The 16,799-nt window shown below is 41.0% G+C and overlaps 1 protein-coding gene across 1 annotated transcript; it reads right to left on the reverse strand.

Moving 5' to 3' along the window:
* Positions 1-6,704: 6,704 nt before the first annotated feature.
* LOC124131562 (putative SERF-like protein) lies at positions 6,705-12,621 on the reverse strand. The gene is made up of 3 exons (XM_046494910.1): positions 12,485-12,621; positions 8,351-8,474; positions 6,705-7,286 (listed from the first exon to the last, which is right to left on the reverse strand). Exons 1-3 carry the CDS (start codon positions 12,489-12,491, stop codon positions 7,190-7,192), a joined length of 228 nt encoding a protein of 75 aa, XP_046350866.1. The 5' UTR covers positions 12,492-12,621; the 3' UTR covers positions 6,705-7,189.
* Positions 12,622-16,799: the final 4,178 nt, after the last annotated feature.

A 16,799-nucleotide genomic window follows, 5' to 3' on the forward strand; every position in this document is an offset into this window, starting at 1 on the left:
GTGAAGGTTGTCATCATTACATGCCACAAGTTAATGTGATAGGAATTGTTAATTATATACTGCAAAGTTATGTTTTTTTACCAAATCTGAACAATTTCGGACTGCAACAGATAAAAGACTCCTGTAAGTGTTCAAATGGTTTAATTTGCCATACTGACTTTAAAAAATGCGTGATTTCATAAAAAAACAAACCATGAACATGCGAAAATGTCAATTTACAAATCAATAGCGTGTGTGTCCAACTCTGGTTGCGATGCAAGCAACATATCTTCGTCTCATGGAATGGACCAGGCGTCGCACTAAGTCCTGTGGGATATCTGTCCATATCTGCTGGAGCAGTTTCGAAGTTCCTGGCGTGTCCGTGGAACACGTGGTAGACGTCGATCCATCTGATCCCACATGTGCTCGATTGGTGAGAGATCAGAGGAGCGAGCCGGCCAGGGGATGATATTCACGTTGTTTTGTTGAAGAGAAACCTGAACAAGTCGAGCAATATGTGGCTGGGCGTTGTCATGTTGAAAGGTAATGCCTGGGCCACGACGACGCAAAAACGGTAGAATAACAGGGCCGATGATCTCGTCGCGGTAGTGCTGTCCATTGAGATTTCCTTCTACCACTATCAAACGGGCCCTCTGTCTTGCTGTAATCCCACCCCATACCATAACGCTGCCGCCCCCGAACCGATCTTCTTCCATGACACAATGATTGACGTAACGTTCACCTCGTCGTCGGTACACTCGAATCTGTCCATCTCGTCAGTGAATAGAACTTGTCCCCACTGCACGGCCGTCCAGCGTAGACGCTGTCTGCACCACTGTAGACGTGCTTGACGGTGGTTTCCTGTTAAAATGAGACGTCTGGCGGGTCTTCTGGCGACAATCCCTGCACATCTGAGGCGACGACGTACGGTTTGTGAAGATATTCATCGAAGGCCAGGGATGCTTCTTGCAGTCACTGTTGCTGGCTGGAATCGATTTCGTAGGTGTGTTGTTCCAATCCAGTTGTCTTGTCGATTATTGGTTACGCGTGGCCTGCCACTCCAAGGATGGTCTCTGACTGCATTCGTCTGTTGCCAACGTTGCCATAAACACCAAATGGTGTTTCAGTGGACGTGAAATTGTTTTGCAACATCACGTTGACTCGATCCTGCTTCAAGCATACCAATGCAATCAAGCAGACGCTCATTTTCGGACAGGCGTGGCATTTCATAATGTTGAATAATTGCGTAATTTTGTTGTTTTTCTGAGTGGTTGTTGTCAGTACGATGCTTAACAATGCATATGAATTCCCGTTAACGCACATGTTTTTATACCCATTCTTGGGTAGTGAAATGCATGGGACTTGCATAAAAGTTAACTTTTGCATGGAATGCATGCTTTTCTGTAGCAGTTGCGTTTTTGTGACTTGATTCCATACATGTACTACAATATTGAAAACCAAACTTTACATGTTTGAAAAATACACTAAAACATTGGTGTCACAGGGACTTTTGTTGTTAAGTACAGTGTATATCCAAAGATTGATCCGGCGTCTAACGGGGGCCCAGATTCTATATAATTTTGGACCCGACGTCGGTTAAGAGGCCGGCGTGTATTTTAACACGTTGTCTAATAGAGGAAATACGGTATGATGTATGATGACACATCAACAGCCAAGTCATAGAGCCTGACCAACCGATCTCTTATTTCATCGTCGGCGCTCAAGTAAAGGTTAGAACACCATCGCAGACTATCCATGTCAGTGATTAGACACCACCGATTTAAACTATGGCCTCAGAGAACCTTAGCACCTGACGTGTCGGTAATAATAGTTTGATAACCGTAATGAAAAAGACATCAAAATTTTCATTCAAATAAGCTTAACTTTGAGAATACTGTGGGAGTCGCCGCAGCATGCGTGATGCACGTGAAAATGTTCCCTGTACCTTTCGCACGTGCAACTCGCCCTGTTGGCAACCCGGGCTGTGAATACATGTTTGGGGCAAGTATACAGTGCATGTTGGACCAACTCGAGCATTTTAACGATCGCATAAATACCACTTGCACGTGGCTTTCTTTTAGCAAATATGCGTGAGACATGTGGAGAACATTTGTAAATATGGCTCCTAACGGATAAAAATGAGGTAGAAAGCAATTCCCTATATACATGCTGACTGATATCAACTGTACCACTGTTTTTGTCAGGTGAACTCTTTACTTGTCTTTACATATATGTTTGTAAGGGGTGCCATACGCTCACCTTTTCGCGAACACCTGCTTTCATCCATAATTGGAGGCGGTCGGGTAGCCTAGCGGTTAAAGCGTTCGCTCGTCACGCCGGAGACCCGGGTTCGAATCCCGATATGGGTACAATGCGTGAAGCCCATTTCTGGTGTCCCCCCGCCGTGATATTGCTGGAATATTGCTAAAAGCGGTGTATAACTCACTCACTCATCCATAATTGATAGTGGTTCTTAATCACATGCTTATGATATAGTCGGAATAGTGCAATGGACTGTGCTTTTTGCCATATATTTCTAATGATTGTGGTTTTGTCACTGCATATTTCCTGCATGTTCGTTTGTTTTAACGAAAACGCTAACAGATTCCACGTATGTTCATAGGATAGGATAGCATACCCAATAAAACAGTATTTGTTAATGCCCCGCACACTGTATACAATGTTGCCGTGGCCTGTGCGACTACCTTCCCATGTTCGAATCCGGTTGGAGATGTGAAATCTAGTACCATTTGACGACTTGTTATTACATCATTAAATTTTCTTTGTATCAGTGCAATAAATTTGCTTTAATATCAACCTGAACTGATTAGTATCGACAAGGAGCGAACCCGGCCTACACACAGAGCATACGACAAATTAATTAAGAAAAAATTAAATCTTCACATTTTATAATTATTAACAATGCTTTAGAACCAACTCAACGGGTGGTCAGACAGTTAAAATCAAATGCAATAAAAGAGCAGCTACAAGAATATAAGAAAACATTAAAATAAATATAGATGCTTATAAAACATCAAGTTTTCCACACTTGGACACAACATCCAAGACAGCTCGTATACAGGTTTGTGGGCCTATTTTTGTAGCAAGACAAATTGAGTCCTTAACCAACACTGCCCATCTCGGATCTTTTGGGACATTCAGTTTAAGGTTTACCATTGTTTCCGGAACCTGATCACAGCGTGCAGTGACTGCAACACTGGGAGATATCTTCATGAATAATGCTTCTTTGGGCATGCCCACGATGACCAGAACGAGGCTGTGAGAATATCTTCCTCTCTTCTTCTCCACTGTAGATTTTGAAGGGAGATTTATCACGTCCTAAGTAATTATGTAAAGGTCTACCAGGAGCTGAATACTCACATATTTTCTGCCTGCACTTTAAGATAGGTTTATACGTCCATTTATAAGAACTCTTTGGGGCAGGGTTTAAATGATGTTACAGATACCTCTTTTATTCCTAAACCAGACTTAGCGATGTTATCTGCCCTTTCATTTCCACTTAACCATGGTCTGGGACCAATACAGAATCACAAGAGATATACTCGGAATAGATGTCGGTATCAAGTTCCTGAAAACATACAACATTAACTTGATACGGTTTCTCTTGACTCAATAACTTTAACAGCTGCCATTGAACTCCGTAAATTAGTATGGCCCCATGGTTAACGTTATTTATTCACCGCAATGCATCACGGATAGCAACTGGGACAACTGCAAATATTGAGAAACTATAATGGAGACGAAACACAACAGCTACGTTGAACTCTACATCCATTTCGGGGGCACGGGTGGCCCAGTCGTCTAAGGCGCAGCGATTCGCTGTGCAGAGTTGCGTCCCTTGGGCACGCCAAAAACCTATGATTGTGGGTTCGAATACCGGTTCGCCCCGATTATGTTTCTAGGTTTGTCAGCACCATACCCGTGCTCGTTGGTTTCACCGAAGTGGTAAACGTCTGAGACCTGCATCACTTCGGCCTTTCCTCCCTCATTAAGCTGTGATATAACTGGAATACTGTTAAAAGCGGCGCTAAACCCAACTATTTCACTCACTCACTCACTACATCCATTTCAAATCGTTGTGCGGAGTTGACTCCCTTAATCGTAACAGGATATGATGATCGTTGGTAGATGACAGTTATGCACATTGGCGTCTCAGCACTATAGTTTCATACGTGCTCGTGGGTTTCTCATGGACTTGCCTCCCAAATTAAGCTTACACTCCGTCATAAAACTGAATACTGTTCAAAGCAGCGTTAACTCGCTCACTCAGGCTGAACCCGAGGAGCCATGTGTGTAGCGAGGTAATGTAGAAGTAGGTCTGTATGAATTGGAGGCTTTATGAAAGGGGCACAATGTCCACGGCGTCAGTTTATGCTCTTTTCACTCTTATTAAGGAATGATCGCTAGTCACTTGAAAGCCTCCGTTCGTACAGCAAGACAGTCAAATGAACCCATAGGGAAAAGGTTACCTGGTGCATGTTACAAGGGTACTCGTTGGAATGGATAATAAGCGTGTTTCAAAACGTTTTCTCGGCATGTCATAAATGCCCTCCGTTGTGTGGCTTAATACCAGGGTGTATTCCCGTGGCCATGTTTTATGGATTTGTGTAGGCATGTCACAATGGTATTCTTACCATTTAAGAAAGTATTCTTACCATTTAAGAAAGGCAATTGATTAACTGATCCTTCTATTATTATTGCGATCATAGCATGCGATACACGAGCTGTGAAGCGGCCACCTGAAGACAGAACATACAGGAACGTGAAGAATGACGTCTGCAGGGTGGACGTCCTTCTCTGTGTCCACTGTTAGAGCGGAAATGAGCTTTTTGTGACTGTCATAAACCGTTTTTATAGTAATATAGTCATCATCTGGTCTATCTGTCCGTCCGTATTTCGTTTCCGGAGCATAACTTGAAAACCGGGAAAGTTTTTTCATCCAAACTTTGTACACTTATTAACCAGTGGCTGAAGTAGTGCCTTTTGCTATTTAGGGATTTTTCAAAATTTCATTGTCCCCTGTTTCCATGGAAACAAGTTAGATTTTGACTATGTTCACAGTGGTGTTTGTCCGAGACATATCTGTAAAACTATATGGTACTCTTTTGAAACCATGCACACACAGACCAGGCTGTCAACTGGTGCCTTTTTCTATTTAGGGATTTTTAGAATTTATATTTTTTTGCGTTTCCATGGCAATCAGTTTGAATACGACTGCCGCACCATATCTCTAAAGCTAATAGAATACTTCCATGACACTTTTCACACGCATAGACCAGGTTGTCAACTGGTGCCTTCTGCTATTTAGGGACTTTTAGAATTTATATTTTTTTGCGTTACCATCCAACAAGTTTTACTTTGACTGTTCATATTGGTGTGTACCTTACATAGAAATACAAAGTTTCTAATCCCTATTCCATGGTATTGTTATGATGGGTCAATAACTATTCTTGCATATGGAGAGACAGATTAGATACTGGTAGAAATTCTCTCATCAAGTTGGACTTAAAGTAACAGTCAGATGATTTGTTCTTTCAAATTTGTGGGGGCCAGGGGGGAGTTGTCACCTTCTGATGAATCTTGTTTGATGTTGAGAGGGATGGCCTAGTCCACTAAGGCGCTGCAGTTTGCTTAACTTACGTTTCTTGGCTTGTCAGCACCATTCTTGTACTAACTGGCCTTCCAAAGCCTGAACCAAAACCCCACAAAGTGAGTGAGTGAGAGTGAGTTTGGTTTAACCCTGCTTAGAACAGAATACTATATTCCTGTTACATTAGGGCCTGGCCTGTCAGATTGATGTGGGAGGAAAGCCTGAAGTGATGCAGGTCTCAAACGTTTACCACTTGTGTATGGTGCTAACAAACAAGAAACAATCGAGGCTGGATTTAACACAATCATAGGTTTCTGGTGTGTCCAAGGGACACAACTCTGCAGCAGCACCTTTGAGGACTGGTCCACCAGTGACCCCAATCCCACAAAGGATGACCAATACACAATAGTCTGGGTACAAATACAAAAACACCAACCATTCAATTACCGTTTAAGTCCTTTGGGGGAGCATGGAGGACTTTTCCTATACTCAATACCAAATGGGTTTTCAACAAAGATCAGTAACTTCAAAACGTCACTTCCAACACATGTTATCTATTGATTGTCAACCACGTCATTCCAAACCAAGTCTGCCTAGTGTCTACGTGTGATAGTCCTGTGTAGCCCATGCAGATGTTGCCTCTCTTTTTCCCTTAATCACATATTGATCTTCAAAGCACAGAACAGATGTACCGCACTTTCACAAACATGCACTAATTTTCCTCACATTTTGATTGCAAATAACATGTGTTATTTTCAATTATCATGGGATTCAATACTGTCTCATATCAAATAAGAACAAGTTCTCTTTCTTTCCATGTTGTCTGCCAACACAAACACCCCAACCCGCCCCTATAACATTTTTTCATGATGACCCACACTCCCTATAATTAATGACAAGACCCTACCTATTCAGGATAAGAGTTTCAAAGATCTGTGGCACTGACAAATCATGAATATTAATCATACGAATATGGGAGTCAAACCAATTATCAGTGGATCCTGGCATGGCTAAGGGATGTAACTCTCAAGGAAACATTGGCACCTAAGGCCATGGGGCCATGTTCTCTTACCAAATTTAAATACCTAAAACAAAGAAACAAAGCAAGCCAATATAAAGATATCTGAACATGGTTTATTAGACATTTCTCAAAGAGGCCATCTGTATGTTGATGATATGAGTATACAAAGGAACCTCAGAATTATAGAAAATGTCAGCCTACATATTTGTGCTGTTGACTATTTGTCTTTTGTATAAAAAAGTCTGCCTGGTCATTGTTATGAAAAATACCAGTCTTGTTAATCTCACAAGGAATGGACCAAATTTCCAAGAGACTTCTTAAAACCTGCAACCATTTCAAATACTACAGCCACATAAAATATATAAAATCCATAGAGAAGCTACACTGTTAACAGGTTGTTTTTTTATATATTACAGAACTGATAACAGAATGTTATGATACATGATTGTATTCACAGTGATCAGGACATTTCACGAGACTTTCCACCAAAGTTCCCCTTTGTCAAATCAGACAACAAGTATTTCCCTACACAAAGAATCCAAGTCAACTCTCAGAGGGTCATTTTAGGGGTCAACAGGTCACTGACCCCCAACAGCTCCTTCAACAGCTCCTTCACCACCACTGCCACCATCATCGCCTTTCTTTGACTGTTTCTGTCGCATTATCTCTGCGTCCCTGAAAAAAGAAAGATAACATCTGGAGCGTGGTGACAGACAATTTACAGAGTTGAGACATGTTACACACTGCCTGCATTATGTCCACATATCATATATCAATGAGATTTAACATTAGACTAACGACAACATTCTCAAGTTTAATTTCCAACATTTTTCAAGTTTCAGAGCTCAATATGTCTAATTTTATGTCATCAGGTGTGGACAGTAATTCTACAAATGGTTTAGAGTTTATTATGTTCAAATGGTTTTTGTTTGCTTATGTTAGTCTTCGTTTTGTCATGCATGAATGCTGAACTTGTCCAAATGTAGTTAAATTTGCCTTCACAGCATGTCAGTTTAATATTGGAGGAAAGTCCAAAGTGATGCAGGTCTTAGACGTTTACCACTTCGGTGAAACTCACGAGCACCGGTATGGTGCTGACAATCCTAGAAACATTAGCAGGGCGAACCTGGATTCAAACCCACGATCCTGTTTCTGGCGTGATCAAAGGGACGTAACTCTGCACTGCAAATCACAGCGAATCATAAGGCGACTGGGCCACCCGTGCCCCTGCACCCGTTTGCTTTACTGTAAATTTGGTTGAAATGTGAATTTGTCTTCTTCAGATTACTAAACACCCAATGAAGTTGTCATAAAACATGGGAGTCAAAATAAAGTGTGCTGTTGTTCCTGAAATTGATTGAAAGCATAGATGCACAACAGTAGTCCTGCTAGATTCGTCAGGTTTGCATGGCTCAAAGCAACAGCTGTGTTGCAGACTCTCCTCCCACATTAAACCAGCTATATTTTTTTATACCAGCGGACCCATAGTGAGCAGAAGAAATGAAATTGCTCCCCCCACAACCTACCAGGTATTTTCATGTAAGAAATCTGTAAAGCAAGTTAAAAAAAAAGGGTGGCCTGACTTTGCAGATACAAGCAAAAAATGTTTGAGCTAGCATCCGTAGTTCTAACCTATGAGCTGGGTCACAGCCTCCGCCATTCCTCCAGCCCTGGCAAATTGCTACAAGCCATGAACCAGAGCATGTTGGTGCTGTAAATGTAAACTGTCTTTATTTTACCTGTGTCGGCGCTCTTCAAGGGACATGCCTTTGTTGCCGGTCTTATTCTTGGCAGCTCTCTGCTTGTCAACCTGCTGCTGCTTCTTCATGTTCTTCTCACGGGCCTTGTCCCGCTGGTTTCCACCTGAGCAAACACCATTTCCAATTGAGTCAACTGCAATTAACATTGACTTGAGGTGTGGTGAAATGGGGTTGAACGTTGATTCAAGATCATTTCACACACTCGTGCATGATCTTGTACTAGTCCAGCCTTATACCAGTTTCATAGTGATAGCCCACTGAGTTTCAACATGGACACCCCACTATGACACAGTATACAGACTCCAAGCCAACCAGTCCTTGTTATATGCCCTTAATGCCGAGTGCCAGGCAGGGAAACATCAAGTACCATCTTTAACATCTTTTGGTATGACGTGGCCGGGAATCTAACCACTGACCTTCATTCTCTTGACAGATGCTCTATCCACTAAACCATGAAGCACTGATTTGAAGAATAGGATGGTCACGATACTCATAAACCCCATGCAACGATATATATCATGATACTTGTGTCATAATGTCATGTAGAGTGAAATTTCATTTGCACCAAATTTTATTATGAAATTCTCCATGTTTCAAATGGCCCAACTAATGAGGTTGTTGCTGTCAACCAGCTTGGATATATGTACACAATACACAACTTTGCAAACTCTCAGTTAAAAGCCTCAATAATTTGAATTTAACGCAGATTTTAACAGTATTCCAGTTATATCACGGCATGTCAGCTTAATGTGGGAGGAAAGCCCTAATTCATGCAGGTCTCAGATGTTTACCACTTCGTAGAAACCCACGAGCATGGGTATGGTGCTGACAAACCTAGAAACATAATCTGGGCTAACCAGGATTTGAATCCACAGGCCTACATGTTCCATTGCATTTGTTTTGTAGCCAGAGCAGTTGGAGTGAACTGGGATTTGAACCCACAATCATAGGTTTCGGGTGTGCCAAAGGGGTGCAACTCCGCAGAGCGAATCATGGCACCTCAGACAACTGGGCCACCCGTGGCCCCACAGGATGAATTGGAATTACTAAAATGTTAATGGTTTCAAAATTTACATCGGAGAATTCCAATATCAGTCAATTGAGTGAACATACAAAAACCAGTGATTATTTTATGACAAGTGTGGGGTACTGGTAATCTCTTCGCACCCTGGATTACACCACTGGTGGGGATCCCAGGGCAGAACAGGTTCCCAGAACATGTATTTCATGCTTGTCATAGGAGCTCACCAAAATAGTAAAATGAGGATCAGAAAGCCAGGTACTATGACCTGACCGACTTCATATCATTGTACTCTGATGCCAAAGAGCTTTTCTCACAACGACGTGGTTCACAAGGTAAAACATTTCTGTGACTATTATTTTGAGTTGGCTTACGAGAAATACTGAAATAATAAATAGAAAAAAATTAATGACTTTTCATTATTAGTCGAACCCTCAATCATAGGTTTCTGGCGTGCCCAAGGGATGCATCTCTGCACAACGATCTGTGGTGCAACAGACAAGTGGGCCTCCCGTGCCCCCACCTATCATTGAGAAAGTTAAATAGTCATAATACAGACCCATCCTTACCTATCAGAGCACGGAATATCTAAGGATAATACTTTCAAATAGTAATGGAAGGGAAGGGAAATTTTGACAACATGTAAGTAAGTAGTATCCCAATCGAAGAACTTCTGAGGATTGATCTTGTGATCACTGATGATACTGTAGTATTGCACTGGTAGTATTACAGGATAGCACTGAATCCATAAATGAGACAAAAATTATTGATGTAACTTTTGAAAACTTAGTAAAGAAGGCAGAGAAAATTGAGAAGGAGCTTTTTGTTTGTTTGTTTTGTTAGTTATTTAACTCCACACAGCAATATTCCAACCATATGACAGCGAGATAATCAAGTCTGGATCAGACAATCCAGTCATTGACATCATGAGCATCGATCCACACATTTGGGATACGATGACATGCATCAACCAAATCAGCGAGTCTGACCAACCGATCCTGTTAGTCGCCTCTTACGACAAGTTTAGTCACCTTTTACGTCAAGCATGGGTTGCTGAAGACGGAACACCTTTAGAATACAGTACCACAACTTCTCGTGAGGACGATCTCTGCCGTAGGTCACATGACTCAAAGACAAGCGACCAGTTTTTGTGAGAATCCGTCGGACGCGATCTTGTGACCTTCGGATTGTTAGCCCGACAGCTAACCGACTGAGCTACATCCACATTGTAAAACTAAGTGCAAATTTACCTAGTCATGTCTTCGACATTACGGAACTGAACGAAAAGGGTCGAACAAGTGACAGACACTTACGAAGATTATGGGTAGGCATGGTGTCTCGTGACTTTAGTCTACGGACACTTACGAATTGATCCCGATGCCATTTGGCACACTTGTCCCATTCCGTAATCTTCAAGACACCGAGTGGTGAGGAATGAGGCGATATGGCGCGAACTGAAAATGGCTTCAGGCGTCAGATGTCGAATTCTCGAGTATTCAATAATTCGTCGGGTGTTTTTTGGGGTAGGGAACACTGTAAGGATGATGTGGATAATAGTAAGGAACAAGGGAGGCATGAGCATGGCTAGTGACGACACAACGGTGAGTACGCTTTTGAATCAGTACTGAAAATATGTAGCCAGCGAAAGTGGCATGTGTGAATGTTCCAAGACAGTTTCCAGTAGCCAAAATATTCGACACAAAACCATTTCATCCTTTTTACTCGACGTTCTTGTGTGAAGAATATTAGGAGCCGCTATAGAATCTATAATAGCCACTAAACTACCTAACCCTAATGATCGTAAAGGGTTGATTGATTGTAAAGGGGATCCAAGGGCTAAGGATAGAGTTTGAGTAATCTAATAGCCACTAAACAGGTACCCTACCCTAATGATTGTAAAGGGGTGATTGATCGTAAAGGGGATCCAAGGGCTATGGATAGACCTTGGAGGTATCCTACCCTAACACTGGCGACATTTGGATGTGTTCAGCGCCAATATAATATCCCTAATAAACTGCATTCTTGTGCATAATAACGAAAATTAATGAACCGAAAAAAATAATATATATGTATAGTAGTTCCCATTTATAACCATTTTAGCCACTTGAATTACGAGAGAATTTTTTTTTTTTTAAATAAAAAAAATAAAAGTGCTTTCGTAAACTAACGCTTGCTATAAAATGTGCCGCCACAGACTATATATAGTAAACAAATATTCAACTCTCAACACCGCTGGGTGTATTGAATGACATTGCGTGTAGAGATGATAGATCACTGGGAGGAGCTTATGCACACTTGATGACCCCTGACATCACAGGGCCTTGTTTCGCCGGTGTGGCTGGCAACAAAATACTACAAATTACGTCATAGGGTATTATCACGTGTTTGAAAAGTTTGTGGTACAGTATTCTAAAGGTAGGCCCTGAAGACCTATTCCACCCTGGTATTAATGGTTCCAGAGAAGGTGACAGCTGCTTTCACCTACTTGAACCTGCCTAAGAATTGTCCTGTGGGATATGTCCATGTTGGGAAATGTCTGGAGCCATTTTACATCTGAATATGATTGCTGCTGCTCCTCAGATAATTAATGAAAATTTGCTCGCGCTAAATGTATTCATTATTCAATTATCGGATTAGGACACAAATGTATCATTCGGATTTGTTTTGTGTCCTTTATGTACATACATTGTTAATAACTTGATGTTATAATAGTTTCCGCAATATTTTCCCAGATTCTCCAGATTTGCTTTTATCATAAATGTGACAGTGACACCCCACTGACGAACTCGGAATGTTGTTTCCATGATCTGTTACTGTTATTTTTCAGCAATCGAACGGTGAATAAACATCAACATAAATTACTGTCAATATTTACGACTGTCAGTATTGGCACGATATTGTGTATTGCTTGGCAAGAGAATCTAGAGGGCTTAAAACACGTCTCATCACAAAATACGTCACTCCGTCTCTGACTCTCAGAGCCTGTCAGTTTCCACCCGTGACCTCATTTGTTTAATTTACTGCAAGGGACTTTATTTATGCAAATATTTCATCTTGGTGTTGTGAATACTGAATATCTATGAAATACGTACGAGTCATCTTCCAAGGCTTTTCTTGTCCCAAAGACAATGGAGAAATGGACAGAGACGTGGAACCAGAGACTTAAATTCCCCTTGTTGAGCAATGAACTTATGTTTGGGTGCTTACTGCGCATGTGCACACGTTCATGATAATGCTTTCCCCACAGACTATCACACACATATTTATGTTTCACACACGTCAGTTGAAAATTCAACAAAACACAATAAATATACAGAAATAACACACGAATAAGGATCGATGCATTTCACATGTATACATTTAATTTTGTATTGCATTTATGTATGTCTGGTGCTGAATTCTAACGGATATTTTGTGTGTGTGTGTGTGTGTGTGTGTGTGTGTGTGTTACTGTTACTTCTTTCAGTGGCATTTAGAAGTTGGTGTGATGAAGTTCTATGGATGAACAACTTCTTTATTACAATTAGTGCGACGTTTCGGTGTAGATCCTAACACCTTTATCAAGCAAGTGATGGATAGTGCTACTTACTTACTTACATTGGAGATTTTACGTGCGCTTTCCGACTTCTAGCTTATTTCGCACACGGGCCTGGCCGGGGGGGGGGGGGGGGTGTTTAGTGGTTGCTTGTATAGAAAATTTGGAATTTTTATGCCAATAAATGCCAAGGGGGTATGGGGGGCGGACTAAGGGAGCTGATTAAGGTGTGATTGTTGGTTTATGTGGTATGTTTTGGTAGTTTGTTGGGTATTAGATGCGCTTAATTAGGTCTGTTTTAATTAAGTATACGCCTAGGGCTTTAAATGTTTCTATTTTATTTTGTGGGTTTAAGATTGATTCTAGAGTAAGAGCCTTATTTAGATTGAGGGTTGTTTGTTGTGTAGCTCGGTGTGTTTGGTAGTGGGTGCAGTGTATGAGTGCGTGTTCTGGGGTTTCTAGGTGTTTGCAGTGTGGGCATTTTCCTGTTGCGTGTTTTTTGAAAAAAAAATTAGGTGGCTATTTAGGCTGGGGTGTCCTGTTTGGAGTTTAGTGATTATTCTGTCGATTTTTTTGATGGATGGAGGATTTTTGGTTTAGTTAAGGGGTTTTTTAGAACCTTTTTAATTTGGCTATTTGATTTTACATAGAGGCTATGCAATTTTTTATTGATTTTTCGTTTGTTGATACTTTTGATTTCTGATTTTGATATGGGTAGATTTAAGCTTATTTCAGAGATTTTGAGGGATTGTTTAGCAGCTTTATCGGCGTTTTCGCTGCTGTATATTCCTACGTGGGCGGGGATCCAGATGAATACTATTTGTTTGCCTGCCTCAGTTAAGTTGTTTGCGCTTTTTAGTATTTGGTTTATAAGTTTGGGACGGTTTTTGGTGTTTTTATTTAGTGCTTACTTACTTACTTACTTTGGAGATTTAACGTGCGCTTTCCGACTGATGCGTATTTCGCACACGGGCCCGGCCAGGCCATTTAATGTGTTTCCGAAAGGGGCGAAAGTGGTCTGTGCAACCCAAGAGGGGGGTTTAGGGGTTGCTTATATAGAATTTGGGAATTTTGAGATTTGGAATAGATGCCGATGGGGTTGGGGAGGAGAAATAAGGGAGTTGGGTATGGTGGATGTTTGTTTATGTGATTTTGATTTGGTAGGTTATTGTGTTTTTAATTGCGTTTTATTAGTTCCGTTTTTATTAAGAATACGCCTAAGGCCTTGAAGTTTTCTAGTTTATTTTGTGGGTTTAGTATTGCTTCTAGAGTGAGAGCCTTGTTTAGATTGAGGGTGGTTTGTAATGCGGTTCGATGTGTTAGGTAGTGTGTGCAGTGGATGAGTGCGTGTTCTGGGGTTTCTGGTTGTTTGCAGTGTGGGCAGTTACCTGTAGTGTGTTTTTTTAATTTTTTTAGGTGGTTATTTAGGTTGGTGTGTCCTGTTTGGAGTTTAGTGATTACTCTGTCGATTTTTTTTGATGGATGGAGAATTTTTGGTTTGGTTAGTGGTTTGCTGAGCACTTTTTTGATTTTGCTATTTGAGTTTAGATATAGGTTATGCCATTTTTGTGATTTTTTGCTTGTTTACACTTTAATTTCTGATTTTGAGATGGGTAAGTTTAAGGTTATTTCTGGGATTTTGAGGGATAGTTTAGCTGCTTTATCGTAGTTTTCGTTACCGTATATTCCTACGTGGGCGGGTATCCACAAGAAGGTTATTTGTTTGCCTGCCTTAGTTAGGTCGTTGGAGCTTTTAAGTATTTGATTTATTAATTTAGGTCGGTTTTTGGTATTTTTGTTTTGGAGGGCTTGCAGTCCACTTAGGGAGTCGGTAAGTATAAGGATTTATTTTGTGGTTTTTGGATTCTTGATTATGGAGGGCTGAGGCCATGCCCATTAGTTCTGCCGTGAATATTGATTGGTTGTTTGGGAGTCGGAAGGATTGTGTGGTTTTAGTTGGTTGTGTGGTATGGACTCCGAAACCTGTGTGTTTGGAGGTCGGATCTGAGGATCCGTCCGTGTAAATGTGACACCAATTTGGCCAATTTTCGTGTATGTATGCTAGTGTGGTAGTTTTAGCTATGTTTGGGTCGATTTGTTTATTTATTTTGCCAGCTAGTGTTGTGTCTATTTTGGGTATTTTAAGTTTAGGGGTGAAGATATTTGATTGTTTGCAGTTTTGTTTAAGAATTTTAATTTGGTGTTCATTTAGGTAGTTTGTTATTCTTTGGGATATTGGGGTAAGTAAGGGGTGTTTACCAGCTAGAGCTTGGTTTTTGGGGCTGATGTTTTGGTTTATTAAGTTTTGGATGAGAGGGTTTGATTGGGACGCGGCCCAGAAATTTAAGCTTAGCGTAGACTTAGTGGCATTTCTCCTGTTAAGGCCTGAAGTGAGGTGTAGGAGGAGCTTACTTACTTACTTACTTTGGAGATTTAACGTGCGCTTTCCGACTGATGCGTATTTCGCACACGGGCCCGGCCAGGCCATTTAATGTGTTTTCGAAAGGGGCGAAGGTGGTCTGTGCAACCCAAGAGGGGGGTTTTAGGGGTTGCTCATATAGAATTTGGGAATTTTGAGATTTGGAATAGATGCCGATGGGATTGGGGAGGAGAACTAAGGAAGCTGGGTATGGTGGATGTTTGTTTGTTTATGTGATTTTGATTTGGTAGGTTATTGTGTTTTTAGATGCGTTTTATTAGTTCCGTTTTTATTAAGAATACGCCTAAGGCCTTGAAGTTTTCTAGTTTATTTTGTGGGTTTAGTATTGCTTCTAGAGTGATAGCCTTGTTTAGATTGAGGGTGGTTTGTAATGCGGTTCGATGTGTTAGGTAGTGTGTGCAGTGGATGAGTGCGTGTTCTGGGGTTTCTGGTTGTTTGCAGTGTGGGCAGTTACCTGTAGTGTGTTTTTTTATTTTTTTTAGGTGGTTATTTAGGTTGGTGTGTCCTGTTTGGAGTTTAGTGATTACTCTGTCGATTTTTTTTGATGGATGGAGAATTTTTGGTTTGGTTAGTGGTTTGCTGAGCACTTTTTTGATTTTGCTATTTGAGTTTAGATATAGGTTATGCCATTTTTGTGATTTTTTGCTTGTTTACACTTTAATTTCTGATTTTGAGATGGGTAAGTTTAAGGTTATTTCTGGGATTTTGAGGGATAGTTTAGCTGCTTTATCGTAGTTTTCGTTACCGTATATTCCTACGTGGGCGGGTATCCACAAGAAGGTTATTTGTTTGCCTGCCTTAGTTAGGTCGTTGGAGCTTTTAAGTATTTGATTTATTAATTTAGGTCGGTTTTTGGTATTTTTGTTTTGGAGGGCTTGCAGTCCACTTAGGGAGTCGGTAAGTATAAGGATTTTTTTTGTGGTTTTTGGATTCTTGATTATGGAGGGCTGAGGCCATGCCCATTAGTTCTGCCGTGAATATTGATTGGTTGTTTGGGAGTCGGAAGGATCGTGTGGTTTTAGTTGGTTGTGTGGTATGGACTCCGAAACCTGTGTGTTTGGAGGTCGGATCTGAGGATCCGTCCGTGTAAATGTGACACCAATTTGGCCAATTTTCGTGTATGTATGCTAGTGTGGTAGTTTTAGCTATGTTTGGGTCGGTTTGTTTATTTATTTGGCTAGCTAGTGTTGTGTCTATTTTGGGTATTTTAAGTTTAGGGGTGAAGATATTTGATTGTTTGCAGTTTTGTTTAAGATTTTTAATTTGGTGTTCATTTAGGTAGTTTGTTATTCTTTGGGATATTGGGGTAAGTAAGGGGTGTTTACCAGCTAGAGCTTGGTTTTTGGGGCTGATGTTTTGGTTTATTAAGTTTTGGATGAGAGGGTTTGATTGGGACGCGGCCCAGAAATTTAAGCTTAGCTGTTCCCTGCGT

This window comes from Haliotis rufescens, unplaced genomic scaffold (genome assembly GCF_023055435.1).
Source record: "Haliotis rufescens isolate VD_foot unplaced genomic scaffold, xgHalRufe1.0.p SCAF_1, whole genome shotgun sequence".
Taxonomy (NCBI): Eukaryota; Metazoa; Mollusca; class Gastropoda; order Lepetellida; family Haliotidae; genus Haliotis; species Haliotis rufescens.